Source organism: Artemia sp. Qi Xiang Cuo, chromosome 8 (genome assembly GCF_049724085.1).
Source record: "Artemia sp. Qi Xiang Cuo chromosome 8, ASM4972408v1, whole genome shotgun sequence".
Classification (NCBI taxonomy): Eukaryota; Metazoa; Arthropoda; class Branchiopoda; order Anostraca; family Artemiidae; genus Artemia; species Artemia sp. Qi Xiang Cuo.
In genome coordinates this window covers 25,181,484-25,209,275 of record NC_142801.1, presented here as the reverse complement: position 1 = coordinate 25,209,275, position 27,792 = coordinate 25,181,484, and the positions used below count along the sequence as shown (strand labels likewise).

Sequence of the window (27,792 nt, the reverse complement as noted above, 5' to 3'; positions counted from 1 at the left end):
TTTTGCGAATCAATCTAGTTTTTAGGTTTTGGTTACTATTACAAACGGTTATTCTTCTGATATGGCTAATGAGATAATGTTAGATAATCATATATTGTCAGAAAAGATGATTTAGGCCATTTGGGTGTTTTATTTTCGGTGATTGTGCTTTGGGTTCTTCAAAGATTATTTTTTTCAAGCTAGAGTTGTTTTTAAAAAATCGCCCAGTCGGAACATTTTTGCTCGAGATACGGCGCTTTTGGCGTATACAGAAGGTGTTATTTTAGCCATATGTACTTAATGACTCACTGAAGATATTTCTAGTCTTGTCACTCTAAGAGGCTGTTTTCACGAAGACTCGGGTTGAACTCGAGTTAAACTAAATTCCTTGTGAAAACAATGAAAGATAGATAAAATCCATCTTTTGTTCAACTTCGAGATGGATTTTCAACTTACCAGGTTGACGTTCTACCCTGCTATTAATACAGAGTTGAACAAACGACGGATTTGAGCTCAACTTCGAGTTCAACTTTAGATGGATTCGAGGAGGATTTACGCAAAAACATACATCCAGCGAGCAAATCCAGTGCAAAAACATAAATCCACGTGGAAGTTGAACTCGAGTTCAACTCAAGTCTTCGTAAAAACGGCCTCTAAGATTCTACTCAATACTGCATTTTTTAATGTATCTCTTAAGCTTTTGGTAAATCAAAAATAAAAAAAAACTTTTGAAGCTTTTTGGCTAAAAGTTTCTCAATAAGTGCCATTTCAGAGCCGTCCAAATTCACCAATATAATATGATAATGCCACAGAAGTAAAACTGGCCATAATCCCAAACTAGAACCAGTGTCAAATGATCAAGTATAATTCCAGAAACATGATTAACATACTTAAATTTTACTGTAAATTAATAATATGTTTTTAGTCACCAATAATTTTCTTTTCATTGCACGTAAGTACAAACATATAGTACGGTACGCATTAATGAGGTAAAAGTAACCCAACACAAATAGAATCATTTACCAATAGTTGGAGCTTAAGAGGTTATGTACTCTTATTAGAACGGCATTGCCAAAGTTTGGCATAAAAGCAGCTGCTTAAATCTTTGTAAGCTGCCGAATTGTTTTAGTTGTTGCATCTATCCATGTTTTAAGGTATCAGACTTGAGTCTGAAGCATGTCTTATATCAATCTTTGAAGGGTATTGGCAAATAAATGGCTGGAAGGCCATTATCAAGAATACATTTTAAGACCACACTGGCTATACATGACATATGAAAACAAGAGAGGAAAGGAAATAATAAATGAAAAATCAAATCAAATAGGTGAGAAAACTAGGATTTTGTCAGCCAGAGGCAAAATATAAAGACGAAGAACTAGCAAATATTTCAACAAGGACCTCCGCCAAGTCGTCTTCAGTGCTAAAAAAAAAAAAAACAATCAAACAAAATCTAAATCTAAAGACGTATTTAAACTATTTAGACTTTAAAAACGCCATTTTCCACAGTCTGACTTGTGCACCGTCTACCTGGTTAGCCAGCAAGACAATATCATCCGTATAGTTTGGTTCGCTAATGGAGAAATCAGGACTGACCTCGGCGACTCTTAACAGAGTGCATAGTGCGCTTCATTATCCAATCGATAGCGAAATAAACAGAATGGGGAAGAGTACACAGCCTTGTCTCATGCTAATTTGATGTCGAAAATGAATAATAATTCTCCAGCAGCTGATACGGAACCACGGATATTATGATACTATGCCTGGATGAGGGGTATCAGCTTCTGCATATTACGGTCTTTACACATCGCAAACCACTTGCCTTCTCTAATGGTTGAAAGTAGATAATAAATCATGAAGAGGGCTATAATGACCTCGTTGTGTTTTATGTTAAGCTCGAATATTTGTCGGAGCGTAAATAGCTAATCAACACTGTCCATTCCAGGTCGAAACTGTTTTTTTTTTGTGTGTGTGGTGAGGTATCTGACTGAGCTAAAGTGGTTGAGAATATCCATAGTTAATTTTTTGACAATCATAGTTATGTCAAATGTTCTTCGATATTTCTTGCATTAAGTTCTATCCTCTTTTTTGAACAAGGGGATGATGATTTATACTTTGTAATTTCGTGTAAATGCTCCCTGTTTCTAAATGTAGTTCAGCAGCATTTGTAGGTGATTAGGAAGAAGCCTTGGGATCTCTTGTAAATCTCTGCTGGCAATGCATCTACTCTTAGTGCTTTATTATTGTTCTGTTTTTATTCCTACCAGTATTTCATCCTTGTTAGGCGGCTCCACCTTGACACCTGTATAAAGACCCCTGGGAGGCATTTGGAGTGTTTGAGGAATTGTACGGATACAAGACGGTGGAAAAGCTGAATTATTCTTGGGCTGAGCAGGAAGTGATATAATGACAGAGATTTGGGATTGATTCCTTTATTTTCAGCAATTCACAATGCAACAAATGAATAAAATAAACCTAGCCACTATTAGAACGTCAAATGACCTGTACACAGTGCCTCAATTAATCAATTAAATCACATAATGAAAAGACAAAAGAAAGAAAGAAAGAAAGAAAGAAAGAAAATAAAGAAAAGAAAGAAAGAAAGAAAAAGAAAGAAAGAAAAAAGAAAGAAAGAAAGAAAAAAGAAAGATGATATCCACAAGTAATCTGCTCTCACCCTGCATTTGGACTAAGGAGTAAGCTTTTAAACTGGAATTTAAACGAAAAAAAAAACAAAAAAAAAACAATACAATACCCCTAATGCTGTCCGGGAGGAATTCGAGAGGGCTACATTCATGCGACGGAACACATGGGCTAACCTCACTGTATCTCCCTTTTCGTATACTAGATGACCGGCATTACTGCTTGACAATTAGAATTAGCAGACTATATGTCCACGAAATATGCTGGTGTAACATCATTCATATTGGTATACCAGTTTTAGTAACTAGGGATCTCGCAACTTGCCAATATTGAAGATTTTAAAATAGCAGTAACAAGTGAGTGTATCACTAACATTAGCACATTTCCCCAGAAGACAAGTTTATTTATTCTGAATTGTCTAGATTCTTTTATAATTAGCGTAAAAGTTACTTGCCCAAAAGGCACGCACATATACAATATAAGAATAGATAGGTGAACTATAAATGATCTTTAACACTGAGAGCGGGAACAAGTTACGAAATCGTTTAAGTAGACTCAAACCTCTTGTTGTTATAGACGGTATATTTTCACTGGGCATCTCCCATTTCGAAGTACAATCAACAACAAATTCCAACAAATACAATCAGTTGACGGGACGCTTAAATTTGGCTTAGGGGTGTAATGGTAGAATATTTTTCTTTGTTGCAAAGTGGATAATCTCCTCAGACATCCACCGTCTCTGTTCTCGCTTCACTTTCTCTCTTCACTTTCCTCGCGTCACTTTCATCTGCTACATCTTGGAACGTATTTTGCAGCTTCTGTGAGTCTACATCAACTGTTGCATCAAAGTCCTTGTATCCCGGTGATTCGTTAGGATGTATGTCTTTCAAGACACTGAAGTGGCTTGAGACGGAGTTACTCCACTATTACCGGGTGTTTGAGAAGGGAACAATGAGTCCTCTAGAGGGCTCTTTTTGTTTAGTTCCTGCTAGGCTAATCACAATTCACGTTTAATCAGGTAGGGTCCGTTCCGTGGTGGGTGCTCTGTTAGCTTTCCAGTTCTTCATTGACCATCTTCAGTGGGAATGTGCGATTGAGTAGTCTAGATAAGAAGGTGATCCCTTTCCATAGACCTCTATGATTGGGCGTGAGGGGGCCTGTGTATGAAAGGTGTGTTTGGTATCACAAGGCAGTTCTTTTTTTTGAAAATTGCGCCACCATTTTCCTCATTTACATCTTTGACCATAAACTTTTTCCCGATACTCCTTCTGCCCTTTACCGATCTTCTGCCAGCATGTACATTCAAGTAACCACGGAAGAGGCTACGTTTTGGTATTTTTTTACAACCTTATTAAGTTCAGCATGAAAAGTATCTATTGCTTGTTCAGAACTGATACTTGCCGATACATGGACTGAGAGAACAATAACATTAAAAAGTTATTGTATTGTAGTTGTGGAAGCTACTGTAAAACTGAAATTGTCAGTCTATTGAGTCAGCTAAGGTCGAATACTTGTTTGAATATTTAATTTGATCTTTGGATTTTATAGGGCATCTCTGAGACACTTACTGCAGAAAAATGGATTCAAAGTGCCCTCCATGATTTGGATGTACGAATATCTGGAGAAACGGCACATGTCGAAAATATTCCTTTACATGAAGTTGAATTAAGACTTAAATCGATCGGGGAAGAACACGAGTTTAAGGTAACGTCGGTCTATTTTAACCAGTCTTTAACATTCTCAGGCTTTTTGCCAATTAAGTAAAGCCGTTTATTATTGCTACCTTTTACAAGATACTGTACAGGTCAAAATGATCAATACCACCTAACTGTGTATGGTGCCGTTAACCCTCAAAAAAGAAAAGGATTAGCTAAGATGGCTAACGCCGCTATATTTTTTATTTGATTCTGCTCTACTCTAATTTGTACTAAAGTGCTGTGATCAATATTGATTTGTATATATTTATTGTCCATATAAAGTTTATAAACAAATTGTATTAACAATATTTGTATGTATTTATATTAGCAAAAACCATCCTATTTTAAAAACAACTACGAATACCCAATATCTGTACTTATATCTCCTTAATTTATATGTATGTTTAATATACTTCCAAAATGTTCTATAAAAAAAAACAGCTGTCGTCTTTTTTTCCAACTGAAAGTAAGGAGCAACTTTGAAACTTAAAAAGAACTGAAGTTATGCTATATATTAGCCGTCCCCTCCTCAATACCTCCCTCTTCATGTTAAGGTGCTTTGAAACTTTTAGAAAAGCTTCTTATTCTAATTAAGCCGCCATTGTGTTTCTGGAGCGTTCGCGTAGTTTCGTCAAAATCTGGGGGGGGGGGGCAGAGTTTGTGCCAATTTTCCCGAATCAAGTGAAAATGACTGTGAAAATTGAAAAATGAGCCAAAAATTATCATAAAGACAACGATATACTAAGCAAAATGGGTCTGTTTCTCTGGATGCTTGAATTATGCAGGCTTATCTTACTTTTGACTAGAGTCTTAGTTTTGCCCCCCGAGGAAATTATAGCCTAGTAAGCGACACTGCACTCGCACGGGATTCTGATTAATGGATAATTTTTCTGGGGTTGGTCTGTTTTGACGGGCGTTTTCGGGCTGAAAAACCCCTTCCTAGCTGATTTATCTACTATGGGTTGCCTCCTCATAGTAGCATAATATATGTAGGGATGAATATATAATGAGTCGGAGGTAATAGGCTTGAGACTGTGTGTGCAAGATTTCGACTCTTGTTGATTGAAGATGGGCCCAGTATCGCGCGAAGCCTCCATTCATGCTGGAGGTCCCAGGGACTTCCTGTTGTCCGGTTCTAAGCCGGCTTAAGTGCTCCGGTGTAGACTTAAGAAGATATGTGATCCCCGTCCAGCACTGATAGCCGGGATGATTGCTTTTCCTGAGGCCAATATAATTTCAATGATTGAAATAACATGGAAATTGGAACTTAGAATGTTACGACGTTAAAAAATGACTATCGTATAGCCTTTTTGCCTGAGGAATTCAGACGATTCGAAGTGGACTTCTTAGGAGTTTCAGAAACTTATTTCCTAGGGGTAGGAAGTATGAAATTAGGTGATATAAATTTGTTACTCAGGCAGGAAGGATGGGGTACATAGACAGGGAGTAGGGCTCATGATGAATAAGGAAGTTTGCTAAGTCTTGTTTAAGCTGGGAAGGTATTAATAATAGAATACAAATTGCTCATTTTATGACTAAAAAGTTTAGGGTATCAATTATAGTAGTATATGTCCCTGTAAAACCGACTGACGGAAATACTAGTGACTCAGATGAATTTTACTTGCAGTTACAGTAGCAAATAGACAGGGTCCCGTGCAGAAATATGATTCTTTTACTAAGAGATTTTGACGCCCAGGTTGGTAGAAATAGGGATAGATGGTATCCTTGCCTAGGTAAATTTGGTGTTGGAAAGGAAAATAGTAATGGCCACAGACTGCTATAATTTCGTAGGTATGACAATCTAGTTATAACCAATACGGTGTTTGGTCATAAAATGGCCCATCAGTTAACATGGTACTCACATGATGGTAAGAAAGCAAACCTTATTTATTATGTTGTAGTAAACTGAAGACTGGCTGGATCAATGCAGGATACTATGGTATACAGGAGTGCTGTTATTGATGTTAAAAATAAAGATCATCATCTAATAATGTCTGGGGTTAATTTAAAGCTCAAATTTCGGAAGGGTAATTACTTCCTGGGAAGTTATGATGTTGGTAGACTTTAGAATTTAAGAGAATTTTTACAGGAACAATTAAATGCTAAATTTGAGAGTTTAAAATTTGACAGTGTGGAAGATGGTTGGAATAATTTTAGTAAAACAATTTGTGAAGTTGCTGACTGTGTCTTAGGGAAAAAAGTTAGGACTGCAGCAAGGAATATTAGTGAAAAAGCTTTATGTTTAATAAAGAGAAGGGTCTTGTACAAGAATTATCTGAGTGATAGATCATATGAAAACAAAAGGAATGTAAAGAAAGTGGAGAAAGCATCAAAGCATGAACTAAGGAGGTGTGAAGTGGAGGCCATGGTTAAAATTGCCGAGGATCTGGAAGATGCTGTTTGACGGTATTATATTAAAATATTGTACTGTCAGGCTAATATATTGAAAGGGAGTAATCAATCTGGACTTGTCCCAGTTAAAGATAGGAACGGGGCCGCAATTAGTGATAAGGAAATAATTAAAGAGAGATGGGTAGAACATTTTGAGAACGTACTAAACTGAGACAAAGCTACAGGAAAAGATATACAGGAAAAGAAAAAAGTATGTGATGCCTTGGATGTGAAGGAAGATTTGTTTTGTGAGGAAGAATTAGCGACAGTACTAAAATGATTAAAAAAATAATAAGGCTCCTGGTGTAAATGAGTTCTTGTAAAGGCTCCAGGTGTAATAGTGGGGTAAATGAGTTTCTTATATATTATGGCTCTGAGGTTAGATATAAGTTACTGAAGATTATGAATATGATTTTTGAAAAAGGGGAAGTGCTTAATGATTTTAGGAAAAACTAATAAAACCACTGTTTAGTCTGTTTTTAGTCTGGTCTCTGTAGGTAGCAAATTACTTAGTAATATGATACTTTTAAGACTGTGAGGTGCTGTAGACAAAGTTTTAAGTGAAGGACAGTGCTGTTTAAGAAAAGGCAGAGGTTGTGTCGACCAAATTTTCACTCTTAGATCAATAATTGAGAAGTGCCTGAGTTGTCAAACACCTTTGGTCCTCAGTTTTATAGATTACGAACAAGCGTTCGATTCTATGGATAGAAGAGCCTTAGTAAAGGTCTTATCCTTGTATGATAAACAATAAGTAGAACAATAGGGATTTTTTTTTTATCTCTGTATATAAGACTGTGGAACGCTACTTTTTCATATAAGATAAGGAAATATAAAAAATTACCTATTGTTCTATGTACTTATTGTTTATGATGGAAAGGCAGTGTGGTCTTCGTTGCTATTTATATCCTTGTATGGTATACCAGACTAATACATTAAAGTGATTAGTGCTAATTACAAGAATAACACTCCTGCGGTTACGGTAGGAAATGAGGTTTCCGGCTGGTTTTGTATTAAATCAGGAGTTAAGCAGGGTTGTGTTCTATCCCCTTTTATATGGATCATTTTGATGGACTTTGTCTTAAGGAGCACAGGAAAGGCAATGGGAGATCAAGGAATCAAATGGGGAGAAAATACTCTCCTAGACTCAGATTATGCTGATGATTTAAGCATCCTAGATGAAAGTGTGAGCAAAATGAATGAATTTTAGAGATTTTGCGAGTTCAGGGTACTAGAATAGATTTTCACAGTTAAAATTTTTTGTTTTTTCACAGTTAATTTTTTTTTTTTTTTTGAAAAATAGGAAGATAAGTCTGTAAACCAAAATTAGAATATTAGAAGCTACACTGATAACAGTGGTCAAATATGGCTCTTAAGCATGGGCGCTCCGAAAAGTGGATGAAGATTTACTAGATGTTTTCGAGAGAAATTGTCTATGGATTGTTCTGGGTGTCCGGCAAACTGACCGTATTTCAAACAGTAGGCTGTACGAAAAATATGGTTCAATGCCGCTTTCTTGGGCTATAATGAAAGAAAGTTTGAGATGGCTAGGGCAAGTTGTGCGGATTGCCGAAGATTGTCCTTTTCGGCTAACCGTCTAGGGCTAAACTGAAAGCAGGTCGTCCTCGTCTTGGGTGGGAGGACGTCATAAAGAATGATTTAAACGAAATGGAGACTCCGTGGAAGAGTTCATATAGGGAAGCTCTTAATAGATTAGGATGGAGAATAAGCGTATATAGCTCTATTGCCCTCAGGCGGCTTGGTGCTGCGGTGAGTTGTTAGTAGTAGTAGTACTACTACTACTATTGCTTTTACCACGGCTAACACTCATATACTGCAACTACTTCTAAGGCTGAGGATATTAAGGTGAAAATTTCAGAAATTGCGGAGGGAGAAGTTGAACTAAATCAAAACAGACTCTGTGTATATATGTTGTTGAGTTCGAACAAGTGGTGCAATGTAAAATGCCTGGTAAGTAGGTCACGAGTTTGAGAAAATTCTTTAAGAGCCTTATGTTCGTGGTGTTTAGCCACCAGTGTTATACCGGTAGGCCACAACGCCACTGGCGTGGTAATATACGGGTGTCACCACTTATTGGAGGGGAAAGCCCCAAATAATAATGTGATTCCCGCGTCTACCACACCGGTTCTGTAAATATCGGGTTTGGTACTACCCGATTTACAGTATACCCTGTTCCAGGGTATGAAAAAATGATGGGTTGGTCAAGTGGCCGCTTTCTAAAGTCAGATGTACTCACCCTTGGTTGCAGCTAGGAAATCTCTAACTCTCTCCTTGGAGGTAACAAACCTCCCTGTCAATATAATAATGACGGTACCTCGTAGCTCTATTCCTACCCTGCCTAGGTTACGGAAACTAGTACACAGTTGTAAGTAGAAGTGACCCTAAAGCTACAGAACGAACACCCCTGCTGCCATCTACAATTTAGTTTAATGCTGACGGGACATAATTTATTCAAGGATTATCGATCGAGTCTAATGGGGGTCAAGGTCAATCGATCTGTTGTTGTTTGGCCACGTGTAATGACATGAGGGGTGATTTACATAATCGATGGGGGAAATTATTGATTTACGAAGGGGGAATTAAGAAACATTAAGGCTTCTTTAATCTTAGGTCTGTGGGATAAATGTTCATTAGGTCAGAGAGAAAAATTAATATACTATTTTTAAATAGGGCTTCACGAAGGGGGAATTAAGAAACATTAAGGCTTATTTAATCTTAGGTCTGAGGGATAAACGTTCTTTAGGTCAGAGAGAAAAAATAATATAATATTTTTAAATAGTGATTCACGAAGGGGGAATTAAGAAACATTAAGGCTTCTTTAATCTTAGGTCTGAGGGATAAACGTTCTTTAGGTCAGAGAGAAAAATTAATATTCTATTTTTAAATAGGGCTTCATTGATCTTTAGTGTCATGAATTATAAATGACATCATTTGTTATCTTGGAATTATGTGGGAGTCTAAAGAGATAGAAATTCTATTTTTAAATACGGCTTAACGGACCTTTAAGTCGGAGAGATAAATTGATATTCTAACGAAACCATAATAGTTTAGCTAGGAAAATTTATGAGATGAAGAGATTAACGTAGGAAAGGGTTTCCTAGAAATTTGAAATGTGAAAGCACTGAGATGCCAAACAAAAGGAACACGATGAAATTACTTTTAGGGATTATTTGGGCGAAACGGTTTTAGACAGCTTATGGAATTATTTCGGCGAAACCGTTAGAGACGTTGATTTAAAAGATGATTTAAAAGATGATTTTTGAGTGTGGTCGTTATAATACACAAGTTCCATTGAACAGTGTTGTGAGGTCCCCTACCCCAACCCCAAAGGGTTCCAATCCCCCACCCCAACCCCGAAGGAAGTCCCCGGTACTCAAAGGTTCCCAGGGCTCCCACCCGACCCCCAGACCCTCAAAGGCCCACCCCAGGCCCCCCAAAGGCACATCGAGCTCCCAAAAGACCACCGGGGTCCCAAAGGCCTTCACCCGGTCACCAAATGTCCCCCAGGCTCTCAACCGGCCTCCAGGACCCCCAAAGGCCCTCCACCGGCCCCCAAAGGTCCCCCAGGCTCCCAAAGGGCCCCCCATCCTCCCCTCCCTCTCCCTCTCCTCCCCACTCCTCACCGTCACCTCCCCCTCCCCTTTTCCCCTCCCCTCCCCCTCCCCTCCTCCCCTCCCCTCCCCTCCCCCTACCCATTTTTTTTATATTTTTTGTGCATTGAGACACAGAAGGGACACCCTCCCCCAAGGGTCCCCCAAACACCCTCCCCGGGCCCCCCAAAGAGTCCCCTCTCCATTTTTTTAATACTTTTTAATGGCTTTATTATATCTTTTCTGAACAAGGTCCATTCATAATGTCATTCCTAAACCCATTTTCCAACCTCAAAGAGTCCCCACCCCAATTTGTAAATACTTTCTTGAATTTTTTAACATGGTATTTTTTAACTTTTTACGTTCCGACCTTTCTCAAAGAGTCAAATTTAAAGTTCTATTCCACATATTTTCCCGGAACAAGAAAAGTCCCAAGACATAAAAAATTTAAAGTTCACTTCTAAATTTTTCCGTAGAAGAGAGGAAAAGTTATACTATGATTGTGATTATTTTCTATGAAGATAAAAAATTTCACTTTAATTCTAAATTTTCTTAAATTCAGTTCTGACCATTCTCAAAGAGATAAAAAAATTTAAAGTTCTGTTCCAAATATTTCCCCGGAAGAAGAAAAGTTCAACTTCAATTCTGAATTTTCTCAATGAAAATGAAATAAGTTATTGATCAATTCTATTTTCCCAAAATAATATAAAATTTTCCACTTCAATTCAGATTTTTCTCAAACAGATGAAAAAATTTTAAATACTGTTCTAAATTTTTCATAGAAGATAGAAAAGTTCTTGTTCTCTTCTGAATTTTATCAAAGAACATAATTCATTTCTAATTTTACCAGAGAAAATAAAAAGCTTCCACTTCACTTTTAAGTTCACCAAGACATAAAAAATTTAAAGTTCTGTTCTAAATTTTTCTGTAGAAGATAGGAAAAGTTATACTATGATAGTGATTATTTTCCATGAAGATAAAAAGTTTCACTTTAATTCTAAATTTTCTTAAATTCAGTTCCGACTTTTCACATAGAGATGAAAAAAATTTAAAGTTCTGTTCCAAATTTTTCATAGAATATTGGAAAAGTTATACTTTGATTGTGAATATTCAAGTTCTCTTCTGAATTTTACCAAAGAACACAATTCAATTCTAATTTCTCCAGAGAAAATAAAAAGCTGACACTTCAGTTTTAAGTTCGCCACGACATAAAAAATTTTAAGTTCAGTTCTAAATTTCTATATAGAAGATAGTAAAAGTTATACTATGATTGTGATTATTTTCTATGAAGATTAAAAGTTTCACTTCAATTTCATATTTTCTCAAGGAAGTGAAGAAAAGTTCAACTTCGATTCTGAATTTTCTCAATGAAAATGAAATAAGCTATTGATCATTTCTATTTTACCAAAATAATATAAAAATTTTAAACTTCAGTTCAGATTTTTCTCAAACAGATGAAAAAATTTAAAATACTGTTCTAAATTTTTCATAGAAGATAGAAAAGTTCCTGTTCTCTTCTGAATTTTATCAAAGAACATAATTCATTTCTAATGTCTCCAGAGAAAATAAAAAGTTTCAATATCACTTTTAAGTTTACCAAGACATAAAAATTTAAAGTTCAATTCTAAATTTTTCCATAGAAGATAGGAAAAGTTATACTATGATTGTGATTATTTTCCATGAAGATAAAAAGTTTCACTTTAATTCTAAATTTTCTTAAATTCAATTCCGACCTTTCTTAAAGAGATGAAAAAAATTAAAGTTCTGTTCCAAATATTTCCCCGGAAAAAGTTCTAGTTCAATTTAAAATTTTCTCAACGAAGTGAAGAAAAGTTCAAGTTCTCTTCTGAACCTTACCAAAGAACACACTTCAATTCTAATTTCTCCAGAGAAAACAAAAATCTTCCACTTCAGTTCTTTATTTCACAAAGACATAAAGAAATTTAAAGTTCAATTCTAATTTTTCGGTGGAAGATAGAAAAAGTAATATCATACTTGTGAATATTTTCACGGAAGATAAAAAGTTCTAGTTCAATTTAAAATTTTCTCAACAAAGTCAAGGAAAGTTCAAGTTCTCTTCTTCTAATTTCACCAGAGAAAATAAAAATATTCCACTTCAGTTCCTTATTTCACAAAGACATAAAGAAATTTAAAGTTCAATTATAAATTTTTCTGTGGAAGATAAAAAAAGTAATACCATACTTGTGAATATTTTCATGGAAGATAAAAAGTTCTAGTTCAATTTAAAATTTTCTCAACGAAGTGAAGGAAAGTTCAAGTTCTCTTCTGAATTTTCTCAATGAAAAAGAAATTAGACATTGATCATTTCTATTTTTCCAAATAATATAAAAATTTTCCACTTTAGTTCAGATCTGGCTCGAAGAGATGAAAAATTTAAAATACTGTTCCAAATTTTTCACTGAAGTGAAGAAAAGTTCAAGTTCTCTTCTGAACTTTACCAAAGAACACACTTCAATTCTAATTTCTCCAGAGAAAACAAAAATCTTCCACTTTAGTTCTTTATTTCACAAAGACATAAAGAAATTTAAAGTTCAATTCTAAATTTTTCGGTGGAAGATAGAAAAAGTAATACCATACTTGTGAATATTTTCACGGAAAATAAAAAGTTTTAGTTCAATTTTAAATTTTCTCAACGAAGTCAAGGAAAGTTCAAGTTCCCTTCTGAACTTTACCAAAGAACACAGTTCAATTCTAATTTCTCCTGAGAAAACAAAAATCTTCCACTTCAGTTCTTTATTTCACAAAGGCATAAAGAAATTTAAAGTTCAATTCTAAATTTTTTGGTGGAAGATAGAAAAAGTAATACCATACTTGTGATTATTTTCACGGAAGAAAAAAAGTTCTAGTTCAATTTAAAATTTTCTCAACGAAGTGAAGAAAAATTCAAGTTCTCTTCTGAATTTTACCAAAGAACACAATTCATCTCTAATTTCACCAGAGAAAATAAAAATATTCCATTTCAGTTCTTTATTTCACAAAGACATAAAGAAATTTAAAGTTCAATTCTAAATTTTTCGGTGGAAGATAGAAAAAGTAATACCATACTTGTGAATATTTTCATGGAAGATAAAAAGTCCTAGTTCAATTTAAAATTTTCTCAACGAAGTGAAGGAAAGTTCAAGTTCTCTTCTGAATTTTCTCAATGAAAAAGAAATTAGTCATTGATCATTTCTATTTTTCCAAATAATATAAAAATTTTACACTTTAGTTCAGATCTGGCTCGAAGAGATGAAAAATTTAAAATACTGTTCCAAATTTTTCACTGAAGATAAAAAAGTTCAATTTCTCGTCGGAATTTTACCAAAGAACACAATTCAATTCTAATTTCACCAGAGACAATAAAAATCTTCCACTTCAGTTCTTTATTTCACAAAGACAGTGAAATTTAAAGTTCAATTCTAAATTTTTCGGTGGAAGATAGAAAAAGTAATCCCGTACTTTTGAATATTTTCCCGGAAGATAAAAAGTTTTAGTTCAATTTAAAATTTTCTCAACGTAGGGAAGAAAAGTTCAAGTTCTCCACTGAACTTCACCAAAGAACACACTTCAATTCTAATTTCTCCAGAGAAAACAAAAATCTTCCAATTCAGTTCTTTATTTCACAAAGACATAAAGAAATTTAAAGTTCAATTCTAATTTTTCGGTGGAAGATAGAAAAAGTAATACCATACTTGTGAATATTTTCACGGATGATAAAAATTTCTAGTTCAATCTAAAATTTTCTCAATGATGTTAAGTAAAGTTCAAGTTCTCCTCTGAATTTTACCAAAGAACAAGCGTCAATTCTAAGTTCTCCAGACAAAACAAAATCTTCCACTTCAGATCGTTATTTCACAATGACATAAAGAAGTTTAAAGTTGAAGTCTAAATTTTTCGGTGGAAGATAGAAAAATTAATACCATACTTGTGAGACTAAAAATGAAGATATTTATGCAGAGTTTCAACTAGCTATGGCTAAGTTTGCTAAAGACAAGCTATTTTCTTGCGAAAACACACAAACTCAGAAAAAATGTTCAATGTTCCTTTAGTACCTAGGCAATTAGACTAAAAATGAAGATATTTATGCAGAGTTTCAACTAGCTATGGCTAAGTTTGCTAAAGACATGCTATTTTCGTGCAAAAACACACAAAATCAGAAAAAATGTTCAATGTTCCTTTAGTACCTATGTAATTAGGCTTAAATGAAGATATTTATGCAGAGTTTTAACTAGCTATGGCTAAGTTTGCTAAAGACAAGCTATTTTCCTGAAAAAACACACAAAATCAGAAGTAAATGTTCAATGTTCCTTTAGTACATACACAATTAGGCTAAAAATGAAGATATTTATGCAGAGTGTCAACTAGCTATGGCTAAGTTTGCTAAAGACAAGCTATTTTCTTGCGAAAACACAAACAAAATCAGAAAAAATGTTCAATGTTCTTTTAGTACCTACGCAATTAGGCTGAAGTGAAGATATTTATGCAGAGTTTCAACAATCTATGGCTAAGTTTGCTAAAGACAAGCTATTTTCTTGCGAAAACACAAACAAAATCAGAAAAAATGCTCAATGTTCATTTATTACCTACTCAATTAGGCTTAAGTGAAGATATTTATGCAGAGTTTCAACTAACTCTGGCTAAGTTTACTAAAGACAAGCTATTTTCTTGCGAAAACACACAAAATCAGAAAAAATGTTCAGTGTTCCTTTAGTACATACACAATTATGCTAAAAATTAAAATATTTATGCACTGTTTTAACTAGCTATGGCTAAGTTTGCTAAAGACAAGCTATGTTCTTGCAAAAACACACATAATCAGAAAAAATTTTCAATATTCCTTTAGTACCTACGCAATTAGGCTTAAGTGAAGATATTTATGCAGAGTTTCAACTATCTATGGCTAAGTTTGCTAAAGACAAGCTATTTTCTTGCAAAAACACACAAAATCAGAAAAAATGTTCAATGTTCATCTAGTACCTACTCAATTAGGCTAAAATGAAGATATTTATGCAGAGTTTCAACTAACTATGGCTAAGTTTGCTAAAGACAAGCTATTTTCTTGCGAAAACACAAACAAAATCAGAAAAAATGTTCAATGTACCTTTAGTACCTACGCAATTAGGCTGAAAATGAAGATATTTATGCAGAGTTTCAACTAGCTATGGCTAAGTTTGCTAAAGACAAGCTATTTTCTTGCAAAAACACACAAAATCAGAAAAAAATGTTCAATGTTCCTTTAGTACCTACGCAATTAGGATAAAAATTAATATATTTATGCACTGTTTCAACTAGCTATGGCTAAGTTTGCTAAAGACAAGCTATTTTCTTGCGAAAACAAACAAAATCAGAAAAAATGTTCAATGTTCCTTTTGTAACTATTCAATTATTCTTAAATGAAGATATTTATGCAGAGTTTCAACTATCTATGACTAAGTTTGCTAAAGACAAGCTATTTTCTTGAGAAAACACACAAACTCAGAAAAAATGTTCAATGTTCCTTTAGTACCTACGCAATAAGACTAAAATGAAGATATTTATGCAGAGTTTCAACTAACTATGGATAAGTTTGCTAAAGACAAGCTATTTTCTTGCGAAAACACAAAAAAAAACAGAAAAAATGTTCAATGTACATTTAGTACCTACGCAACTAGAATAAAAATGAAGATATTTATGCAGAGTTTCAACTAGCTATGGCTAAGTTTGCTAAAGACAAGCTATTTTCTGACGAAAACACACAAAATCAGAAAAAATATTCAATGTTCCTTTAGTACCTACGCAATTAGGCTAAAAATGAAGATATTTATGCACAGTTTCAACTAGCTATGGCTAAGTTTGCTAAAGACAAGCTATTTTCTTGCGAAAACACACAAAATCAGAAAAAATATTGTTAGGTTAGGTTATGTTAGATTAGGTTAGGTTAGTCTACGTACGCGCGCATATAGGTGAGTTTAGGTTGGATTAAGTTCGGTTAGGTTAAGTTAGGTTAGGTTAGTTTAGTTTAAGTTGGGTTTGGTTAAGTTAGGTTAGGCTAGTTTAGCCTACGTACGCGCGCGTACGTAGGCTAACTATGATAAGTTAAGCTAAGCTTTTCCGGCGAGTATGGTTAGGTTAGGTTAGACTAGATTAAGTTAGGTTAGATTAGGTTAGGTTAGGTTAACTTACGTACGCTTAGCTTAGGTTAGCTTAGGTTAGGTGAGACTCATGCAAAAAGTTAGGTGTATGATTAGGTTAGGTTAGGTTAGATTAAGTTAGGTTACGTTAAGTTAGGTTAGGCTAGGTTAGCCTACGTACGCGCGCGTACGTAGGCTAACCTAGCCTAACCTAACTTAACGTAACCTAACTTAATCTAACCTAACCTAACCTAATCATACACCTAACTTTTTGCATGAGTCTCACCTAACCTAAGCTAACCTAAGCTAAGCGTACGTAGGTTAACCTAACCTAACCTAACCTAACTTAATCTAGTCTAACCTAACCATACTCGCCGGAAAAGCTTAGCTTTTCCGGCGAGTATGGTTAGGTTAGGTTAGACTAGATTAAGTTAGGTTAGATTAGGTTAGGTTAGGTTAACTTACGTACGCTTAGCTTAGGTTAGCTTAGGTTAGGTGAGACTCATGCAAAAAGTTAGGGGTATGATTAGGTTAGGTTAGGTTAGATTAAGTTAGGTTAGGTTAAGTTAGGTTAGGCTAGGTTAGCCTACGTACGCGCGCGTACGTAGGCGACCCTAGCCTAACCTAACTTAACCTAACCTCATTTAATAGAACCTCACCTAACCTAAATTAACCTAACCCAACTTAATCCAACCTAACCTAACCTATATGGGCGCGTACGTAGACTAACCTAACCTAATCTAACATAACCTAACCTAACAATATTTTTTCTGATTTTGTGTGTTTTCGCAAGAAAATAGCTTGTCTTTAGCAAACTAAGCCATAGCTAGTAGAAACAGTTCATAAATATCTTAAATTTTATCCTAATTGCGTAGGTACTAAAGGAACATTGAACATTTTTTCTGATTTTGTGTGTTTTCGTAAGAAAATAGCTTGTCTTTAGCAAACTTAGTCACAGATAGTTGAAACTCTGCATAAATATCTTCATTTTCAGCCAAATTGCGTAGGTACTAAAGGTAAATTGAACATTTTTTCTGATTTTGTTTGTGTTTTCGCAAGAAAATAGCTTGTCTTTAGCAAACTTAGCCATAGTTAGTTGAAAATCTGCATAAATATCTTCATTTAAGCCCAATTGCTTAGGTACTCAAGGAACATTGAACATTTTTTCTGATTTTGTGTGTTTTCGCAAGAAAATAGCTTGTCTTTAGCAAACTTAGCCATAGATAGTTGTAACTCTGCATAAATATCTTCATTTCAGCCTAATTGCATAGGTACTAAAGGAACATTGAACATTTTTTCTTATTTTGTGTGTTTTAGCAAGAATATAGCTTGTCTTTATCAAACTTAGCCATAGCTAGTTGAAACACTGCATAAATATCTTCATTTTTAGCCTAATTGCTTAGGTACTAAAGGAACATTGAACATTTTTTCTGATTTTGTGTGTTTTCGCAAGAAAATAGCTTGTCTTTAGTAAACTTAGCCATAGCTAGTTGAAACTCTGCATAAATATCTTCATTTTTAGCCTAATTGCGTAGGTACTAAATGTAAATCGAACATTTTTTGTGATTTTGTTTGTGTTTTCGCAAGAAAATAGCTTGTCTTTAGCAAACTTAGACATAGCTAGTTGAAACTCTGCATAAATATCTTCATTTAAGACTAATTGCGTATGTACTAAAGGAACATTGAACAATTTTTCTGATTTTGTGTGTTTTCGCAAGAAAATAGCTTGTCTTTAGCAAACTTAGCCATAGATAGTTGAAACTCTGCATAAATATCTTCACTTCAGCCTAATTGGGTAGGTACTAAAGGAATATCGAATATTTTTTCTGATTTTGTGTGTTTTTGCACGAAAATAGCTTGTCTTTAGCAAACTTATACATAGCTATTTGAAACTGTGCATAAATATCTTCAATTTTATACTAATTGTGTAGGTACTAAAGGAATATTGAACATTTTTTCTGATTTTGTGTGTTTTCGCAAGAAAATAGCTTGTCTTTAGTAAACTTAGCCATAGATAGTTGAAACTCTGCATAAATATCTTCATTTAAGACTAATTGCGTAGGTACTAAAGGAACATTGAACATTTTTTCTGATTTTGTTTGTGTTTTCGCAAGAAAATATCTTGTCTTTAGCAAACTTAGCCATAGATAGTTGAAACTCTGCATAAATATATTCACTTCAGCCTACTTGCCAAGGTACTAAATGAACATTGAACATTTTTTCTGATTTTGTGTGTTTTCGCACGAAAATAGCTTGTCTTTAGCAAACTTAGCCATAGCTAGTTGAAACTGTGCATAAATATCTTCATTTTTAGCCTAATTGTGTATGTACTAAAGGAACACTGAACATTTTACTTCTGATTTTGTGTGTTTTCGCAAGAAAATAGCTTGTCTTTAGCAAACTTAGCCATAGCTAGTTGAAACTCTGCATAAATATCTTCATTTAAGCCTAATTGCATAGGTACTAAAGGAACATTGAACATTTTTTCTGATTTTGTGTGTTTTCGCAAGAAAATAGCTTGTCTTTAGCAAACTTAGCCATAGCTAGTTGAAACTATGCATAAATATCTTCATTTTTAGTCTAATTACCTAGGTACTAAATGAACATTGAACATTTCTTCTGAGTTTGTGTGTTTTTGCAAGAAAATAGCTTGTCTTTAGCAAACTTAGCCATAGCTAGTTGAAACTCTGCATAAATATCTTCATTTTTAGTCTCACAAGTATGGTATTAATTTTTCTATCTCCCACCAAAAAATTTAGAATTGAACTTTAAATTTCTCTATGTCTTTGTGAAATAAAGAACTGAAGTGGCAGATGTTTGTTTTCTCTGGAGAATTTAGAATTGAAGTGTGTTCATTGGTTTAGTTCAGAAGAGAAATTGAACTTTCCTTGACTTCGTTGAGAAAATTTTAAATTCAACTATAACTTTTTATCTTCCGTGAAAATATTCTCTAGTATGATCTTACTTTTTTTATCTTCCACCGAAAAATTAGAATTGAACAATAAATTTCTTTATGTCTTTGTGAAATAAAGAACTGAAGTGGAAGATTTTTTTTTTATGTTGAGAAATTGGAATTGAAATGTGTTCTTTGGTACAGCTAAGAAGAGAACTTGAACTTTTCTTCAATCCGTTGAGAAAATTTTAAATTGAACTAGAACTTTTTATCTCCCGGGAAAATATTCACAAGTATGTTATTACTTTTTCTATCTTCCACCGAAAAATTTATAATTTAACTTTAAATTTCTCTGTCTTTGTGACATAAAGAACTGAAGTGGAAGATTTTTATTTTCTCTGGAGAAATTAGAATTGAATTGTGTTCTTTGGTAAAATTCCGAAGAGAACTTGAACTTTTTTATCTTCAGCGAAAAATTTGGAACAGTATTTTAAATTTTTCATCTCTTCGAGCCAGATCTGAACTAAAGTGGAAAATTTTTATATTATTTGGAAAAATAGAAATGATCAATGACTAATTTCTTTTTCATTGAGAAAATTCAGAAGAGAACTTGAACTTTCCTTCACTTCGTTGAGAAAATTTTAAATTGAACTAGAATTTTTTATCTTCCATGAAAATATTCACAAGTATGGTATTACTTTTTCTATCTTCCACCGAAAAATTTAGAATTGAACTTTAAATTTCTTTATGTCTTTGTGAAATAAAAAACTGAAATGGAATATTTTTATTTTCTCTGGTGAAATTAGAAATTAATTGTGTTCTTTGATAAAATTCAGAAGAGAAATTGAATTCTTCTTCACTTCGTTGAGAAAATTTTAAATTGAACTAGAACTTTTTATCTTCCGTGAAAATAATCACAAGTATGGTATTACTTTTTCTATCTTACACCGAAAAATTTAGAATTGAACTTTAAATTTCTTTATGTCTTTGTGAAATAAAGAACTGAAGTGGAAGATTTTTGTTTTCTCTGGAGAAATTAGAATTGAAGTGTGTTCTTTGGTAAAGTTCAGAAGGGAACTTGAACTTTACTTGACTTCGTTGAGAAAATTTTAAATTGAACTAGAACTTTTTATCTTCCGGGAAAATATTCACAAGTATGGTATTACTTTTTCTATCTTCCACCGAAAAATTTAGAATTAAACTTTAAATTTCTTTATGTCTTTGTGAAATAAAGAACTGAAGTGGAAGATTTTTATTATCTCTGGAGAAATTAGAATTGAATTGTGTTCTTTGGTAAAATTCAGAAGAGAACTTGAACTTTTCTTCACTTCGTTGAGAAAATTTGGAACAGTATTTTAAATTTTTCATCTCTTCGAGCCAGATCTGAACTAAAGTAGAAAATTTTTATATTATTTGGAAAAATAGAAATGATCAATGTCTAATTTCTTTTTCATTGAGAAAATTCAGAAGAGAACTTGAACTTTCCTTCACTTCGTTGAGAAAATTTTAAATTGAACTAGATCTTTTTATCTTCCATGAAAATATTCACAAGTATGGTATTACTTTTTCTATCTTCCACCGAAAAATTTAGAATTGAACTTTAAATTTCTTTATGTCTATGTGAAATAAGGAACTGAAGTGGAATATTTTTATTTTATCTGGTAACATTAGAAGAAGAGAACTTGAACTTTCCTTGACTTTGTTGAGAAAATTTTAAATTGAACTAGAACTTTTTATCGTCCGTGAAAATATTAACAAGTATGGTATTACTTTTTCTATCTTCCACCGAAAAATTAGAATTGAAATTTAAATCTCTTTATGTCTTTGTGAAATAAAGAACTGAAGTGGAAGATTTTTGTTTTCTCTGGAGAAATTAGAATTGAAGTGTGTTCTTTGGTAAAGTTCAGAAGAGAACTTGAACTTTTCTTCACTTCGTTGAGAAAATTTTAAATTGAACTAGAACTTTTTCCGGGGAAATATTTGGAACAGAACTTTAATTTTTTCATCTCTTTGAGAAAGGTCGGAATTGAATTTAAGAAAATTTACAATTAAAGTGAAACTTTTTATCTTCATGGAAAATAATCACAATCATAGTATAAATTTTCCTATCTTCTATGGAAAAATTTAGAATTGAACTTTAAATTTTTATGTCTTGGTAAACTTAAAAGTGATATGGAAAATTTTTATTTTCTCTGGAGAAATTAGAAATGAATTATGTTCTTTGATAAAATTGAGAAGAGAACAAGAACTTTTCTATCTTCTATGAAAAATTTAGAACAGTATTTTTAATTTTTTCATCTGTTTGAGAAAAATCTGAACTGAAGTGGAAATTTTTTATATTATTTTGGGAAAATAGAAATGATCAATAACTTATTTCATTTTCATTGAGAAAATTCAGAATTGAAGTTGAACTTTTCTTCACTTCCTTGAGAAAATATAAAATTTAAGTGAAACTTTTAATCTTCATAGAAAATAATCACAATCATAGTATAACTTTTCCTATCTTCTATGTAGAAATTTAGAACTGAACTTAAAATTTTTTATGTCATGGCGAACTTAAAACTGAAGTGTTAGCTTTTTTATTTTCTCTGGAGAAATTAGAATTGAATTGTGTTCTTTGGTAAAATTCAGAAGAGAACTTGAATATTCACTATAAAAGCATAACTTTTCCAATATTCTATGAAAAATTTGGAACAGAAATTTAAATTTTTTTCTTCTCTATGTGAAAAGTCGGAACTGAATTTAAGAAAATTTAGAATGAAAGTGAAACTTTTTATCTTCATGGAATATAATCACTATCATAGTATAACTTTTCCTATCTTCTACAGAAAAATTTAGAACTGAACTTTAAATTTTTTATGTCTTGGTGAACTTAAAACTGAAGTGGAAGCCTTTTATTTTATCTGGAGAAATTATAAATGAATTATGTTCTTTGATAAAATTCAGAAGAGAACAATAACTTTTCTATCTTCTATGAAAAATTTAGAACAGTATTTTAAATTTTTTCATCTGTTTGAGAAAAATCTGAATTGAAGTGGAAAATTTTATATTATTTTGGGAAAATAGAAATGATCAATAACTTATTTCATTTTCATTGAGAAAATTCAGAATCGAAGTTGAACTTTTCTTCTTCCGGGGAAATATTTGGAACAGAACTTTAAATTTTTTCATCTCTTTGAGAATGGTCAGAACTGAATTTAAGAAAATTTAGAATTAAAGTGAAATTTTTATCTTCATAGAAAATAATTATAATCATAATATAACTTTTCCTATCTTCTGCGGAAAAATTTAGAAGTGAACTTTAAATTTTTTATGTCTTGGGACTTTTCTTGTTCCGGGAAAATATGTGGAATAGAACTTTAAATTTGACTCTTTGAGAAAGGTCGGAACGTAAAAAGTTAAAAAATACCATGTTAAAAAATTCAAGAAAGTATTTACAAATTGGGGTGGGGACTCTTTGACGTTGGAAAATGGGTTTAGGAATGACATTATGAATGGAACTTGTTCAGAAAAGATATAATAAAGCCATAAAAAAGTATTAAAAAAATGGAGAGCGGACTCTTTGGGGGGCCCGGGGAGGGTGTTTGGGGGACCCTTGGGGGACGGTGTCCCTTCTGTGTCTCAATGCACAAAAAATATTAAAAAAATGGGTAGGGGGAGGGGAGGGGAGGGGGAGGGGAGGGGGAGGTGACGGTGAGGAGTGGGGAGGAGAGGGAGAGGGTGGGGGCCCTTTGGGAGCCTGGGGGACCTTTGGGGGCTGGTGGAGGGCCTTTGGGGGTCCTGGAGGCCGGTTGAGAGCCTGGGGGACATTTGGTGACCGGGTGAAGGCCTTTGGGACCCCGGTGGTCTTTTGGGAGCTCGATGTGCCTTTGGGGGGCCTGGGGTCGGCCTTTGAGGGTCTGGGGGCCGGGTGGGAGCCCTGGGAACCTTTGAGTACCGGGGACTTCCTTCGGGGTTGGGGTGGGGGATTGGAACCCTTTGGGGTTGGGGTAGGGGACCTCACAACACTGTTCAATGGAACTTGTGTATTATAACGACCACACTCAAAAATCATCTTTTAAATCATCTTTTAAATCAACGTCTCTAACGGTTTCGCCGAAATAATTCCATAAGCTATCTAAAACCGTTTCGCCCAAATAATCCCTAAAAGTAATTTCATCGTGTTCCTTTTGTTTGGCATCTCAGTGCTTTCACATTTCAAATTTCTAGGAAACCCTTTCCTACGTTAATCTCTTCATCTCATAAATTTTCCTAGCTAAACTATTATGGTTTCGTTAGAATATCAATTTATCTCTCCGACTTAAAGCTCCGTGAAGCCGTATTTAAAAATAGAATTTCTATCTCTTTAGACTTCCACATAATTCCAAGATAACAAATGATGTTATTTATAATTCATGACACTAAAGATCAATGAAGCCCTATTTAAAAATAGAATATTAATTTTTCTCTCTGACCTAAAGAACGTTTATCCCTCAGACCTAAGATTAAAGAAGCCTTAATGTTTCTTGATTCCCCCTTCGTGAAGCCCTATTTAAAAATAGTATATTAATTTTTCTCTCTGACCTAAAGAACGTTTATCCCTCAGACCTAAGATTAAAGAAGCCTTAATGTTTCTTAATTCCCCCTTCGCGAAGCCCTATTTAAAAATAGTATATTAATTTTTCTCTCTGACCTAATGAACGTTAATCCCACAGACCTAAGATTAAAGAAGCCTTAATGTTTCTTAATTCCCCCTTCGTAAATCAATAATTCCCCCATCGATTATGTAAATCACCCCTCATGCCATTACACGTGGCCAACAACAACAACAACAGATCGATTGACCTTGACCCCCATTAGACTCGATCGATAATCCTTGAATAAATTATGTCCCGTCAGCATTAAACTAAATTGTAGATGGCAGCAGGGGTGTTCGTTCTGTAGCTTTAGGGTCACTTCTACTGTTGTACACATTCTAAAGGATATGTATATATATATATGTATATTATATATATATATATATATAATATATATATATGTATATATATATATATTATATATATATATATTAAATTATGTAATTTATGCTCTTTTTAGTAAACATGTGATTTTTAGTAAACACCATATCACTATCACTGTGTATATGTGTGTGTGTGTACGTGTGTGTGTGTGTGTGTGTGTAAGTGTGTGTGTGCGTAACCCTGCCTGGGTTACGGAAACTAGTACACAGTTGTACACATTCTAAAGGATATGTATATATGTATATATATATATATATATATATATATTATATATATATATAATATATATATATGTATATATATATTATATATATATATATATATAAAATTATGTAATTTATGCTCTTCAAGTTGTGTACCGTAACCAAAGTTGTGGATTTTTAGTAAACACCATATCACTATACATATATATATATATGTATATATATATATATATATATATATATATATATATATATATATATATATATATATATATATATATATATATATATATATATATATATGTTCGTAGTGCTAGCTACCACTGGCGTGGTAATATACGAGTGTCACCACTTATTGGAGGGGAAAGCCCCGGCCCCAAAATATAATGCTATGCCCGTGTCTACCACACCGGTTCTGCACATATCGGGTTTGGTACTACCCTATTTACAGTATATCCTGTCCCAGGGTACGATAACGCAGTCGAGTGGTCAAAGGGCCACTTTCTAAAGCCAAATGTACCCGCATTGGGTTACGGCTAGGAAGTCTCTTAATTCTCTCCTTGGAGGTAACAAACCTCCTTGTCATTATAATAATGAAGGTACCTCGTAGCTCTATTTCTACCCTGCCTGGGCTACGGAAACTAGTACACAGTTGTAGAAAATACCTTACTTGTATTCTTCCAAAAGGGTCACATATAACAACAGAAATATCCTTCCCCATACGGGGTCAAAACGCAGACTAGCACAAAATAATATTTTACACACCACTGTTCATATGGGTGGACCTCCGCTTGGCACAGCCAATCAGCTACATCCTCATTCAAACCCAATTCAACTTCTTAGATTTATTTTTCAATGACTCCCAAACCCGGAAGTACGAAAATCGAACTTAGTTCAAAGCTTACATATTACAAAACCACTATCGCTTAGTAACGGAATTTAACCTATCTTTTGAAATTATACTATAAGCAAATGTAATTAAGAAAACGAAAACAGGTCATTTATCTGAAAGGAAAAGAAACAGGGGTGGAACCCCAACTCCTTAATTTTGGGGGAAAATTTATATGAATGACGTCATTTTTAGGAATACATTTGAAGAGCATAAATTACATAATTTTCCCCACAGGAGTAGTCGTATCGTCTTAGTATCTGTAACGTATGCAAAATAACAAAAGAAACATATCTAATTATAAAATACCAAGTGCAATGACTTCATTTTAAAAAGATGTTTTAAGCAGTTTCATAATATTTAGAGGATAAAAACGTAAATTAACAATTACTCAAAATGAAAAAAAAGACCATCAAATGAGACAAGATCAAGAGGAAGACCCGAGAAATATAAATTCACAATTGGTGACAATGAACAACTTAGACAATCGAATGTGAAAAGACGAATCCGAGTAACTAAGTGCATGGAAAAAGTGTCTGAAGTGATGACAAACAAAAATGAAGAACAAAGAAATATGTGGTTAGAATACTTGCGTCAAAAACGAACAAAGAACAAAGAAATACGCGGTTCGAAGATAAGCGGCAGCGAGAATCAGAACGTTTGAAAAATGAAAGTGAAGAATAAATAATTGTGTGTCTAGCATATACACTAAAGTTAGTATCATAACATTTCAAATGAAGGTGAAGAACAAAGAATTGGGCGGTTAGAAGACAAGCGACTGCGAGAATCAGAACGAGTCAAAATAAAGCGAAGAAGAAAGAAATACTATGTTAGAAGAACACCATCGCAATCTTTGACGCCAACCCTTCAACGTTGTAGGTATTCATTATGGATCCCTCAGGAAAGAGTAGTAACAAATTGCACATCCTTTAAATTATGGGATCTCTCGTAATCTAATGGCTCTCTTGGAAGATATATTGCGAGACACTAACATCTATGCCAAAGGTTTCCTAAAACTTGCGAGAAGTAGAGGATGATATGAATCAACCTGCTAGTTCACTGGGACAGCAGCCTCGGTTAGAAAAAAAATGAGAACCACCCTGGGAAAAATATGAATTCTTCCTCAAAGTTGTGACCTATTTTCATCATTTTTTTTTGGCTAAAAATGTCAATGTGCCAGTTATAAGACAAAAAAAATGTAGCCAATTTTGAGGCCGGACTCTGACAGGGCTACGCAGTAGGCATTTATGCATTGATTCTCATTGTCGCTCGTCTTCTGACCGCAGACAATGTGAGCCTCATCTTGATGCTATGTCGTTAACATAGGTTTGATACAACTACCCTGGGATAAATATGAATTGCTCCTTAAAGTTGTTACCTGTTTAGAAAGTTTTTTTTTTTTTTTTTTTTTTTTTTTGCCATAAATGTCAATTTTTCAATTTTAAGGAAAAAACAACCACTATGTAGCTGATTTCGAGGCCGGGCCCCGGCAATCGGCATTTGGCAGGATTGCATATATTCATTCTCATTGTAAGTAGCAACCTCCAAATAGCAACCTTTGTTTGCTACTTTTTCCTCGGGAAAATCGAGGGCTATTCAGGGAATACATATTACCTTGTGCGGTCCTAATTATTTGTAATTGACAGTTGCACGGTTCATGCTATCTTTGTAGGTTTTCACTGCTTTTTGTTACCATATCTGGTGGCGTCGAAGATTGTGATGGTCTTGTTCTTGTAGCGTAAATATTTCTTTCTTCTTGACTTTTATTTTTGACTCCTTCTGGTTTTCTCTGTCGCTAATCTGCTAACAGCACAATTCATTATTGTTCACTTCATTTTGATGCGTTCTGATGCTCGCTTTATCGCTAGGAGCATTGCCAGGTGCGGAAAACCATGTTTTGACCAAGATTGGGCAAGGATTGCACAAAGCCTCCATTCAACATGAGGTCCCAGGGACTTCTTCCTGTCCGGTTCTAAGCTGGCTTACACGATTTGTATAGACTTAAGAATATTTTTAGTCCTCTTCCTGCAATGGTTCTGGGATCATTGCTTTCCCCATCGTCAATACCTCACTCTTTACGCTAAAGGTTTTTTTAGTACTTTCAAAAGAGCTATTTATTCTAACTAAACGGCTTTTGTGATTCAGGGTCATTCTTAAGGAATTGGAAAAAAATTCCAACTTTAGCGTAAAGAGCGAGGTATTGACGAAGGGGTGAACCCCGTCATATACGTAATGATACCTGTTCCTTTTAAGTTTTAATGTTGCTCTTTACTTTCAGTTGAAAAAACTTGTTTTTTTTATTTTATTAAAAGTAAAGATCACCATCTAATAGTGTTTAATGTTAATTTAAAGCTGAAGCTAGGAGGGGTAACTACCTTCCGG

General features: G+C 33.9%; 1 protein-coding gene across 2 annotated transcripts in view; it reads left to right on the top strand.

Annotated features, from left to right (window-relative positions):
- Positions 1-27,792, top strand: part of LOC148949269 (alanine--tRNA ligase, cytoplasmic-like) — a 143,231-nt gene that overhangs the window by 96,492 nt on the left and 18,947 nt on the right. For both annotated transcript variants that reach the window (XM_089093312.1, XM_089093311.1), the window contains exon 10: positions 4,168-4,323. In XM_089093312.1, the coding sequence (XP_088949438.1) occupies positions 4,168-4,323 (156 nt within the window). The remainder of the gene's footprint in view (positions 1-4,167; positions 4,324-27,792) is intronic.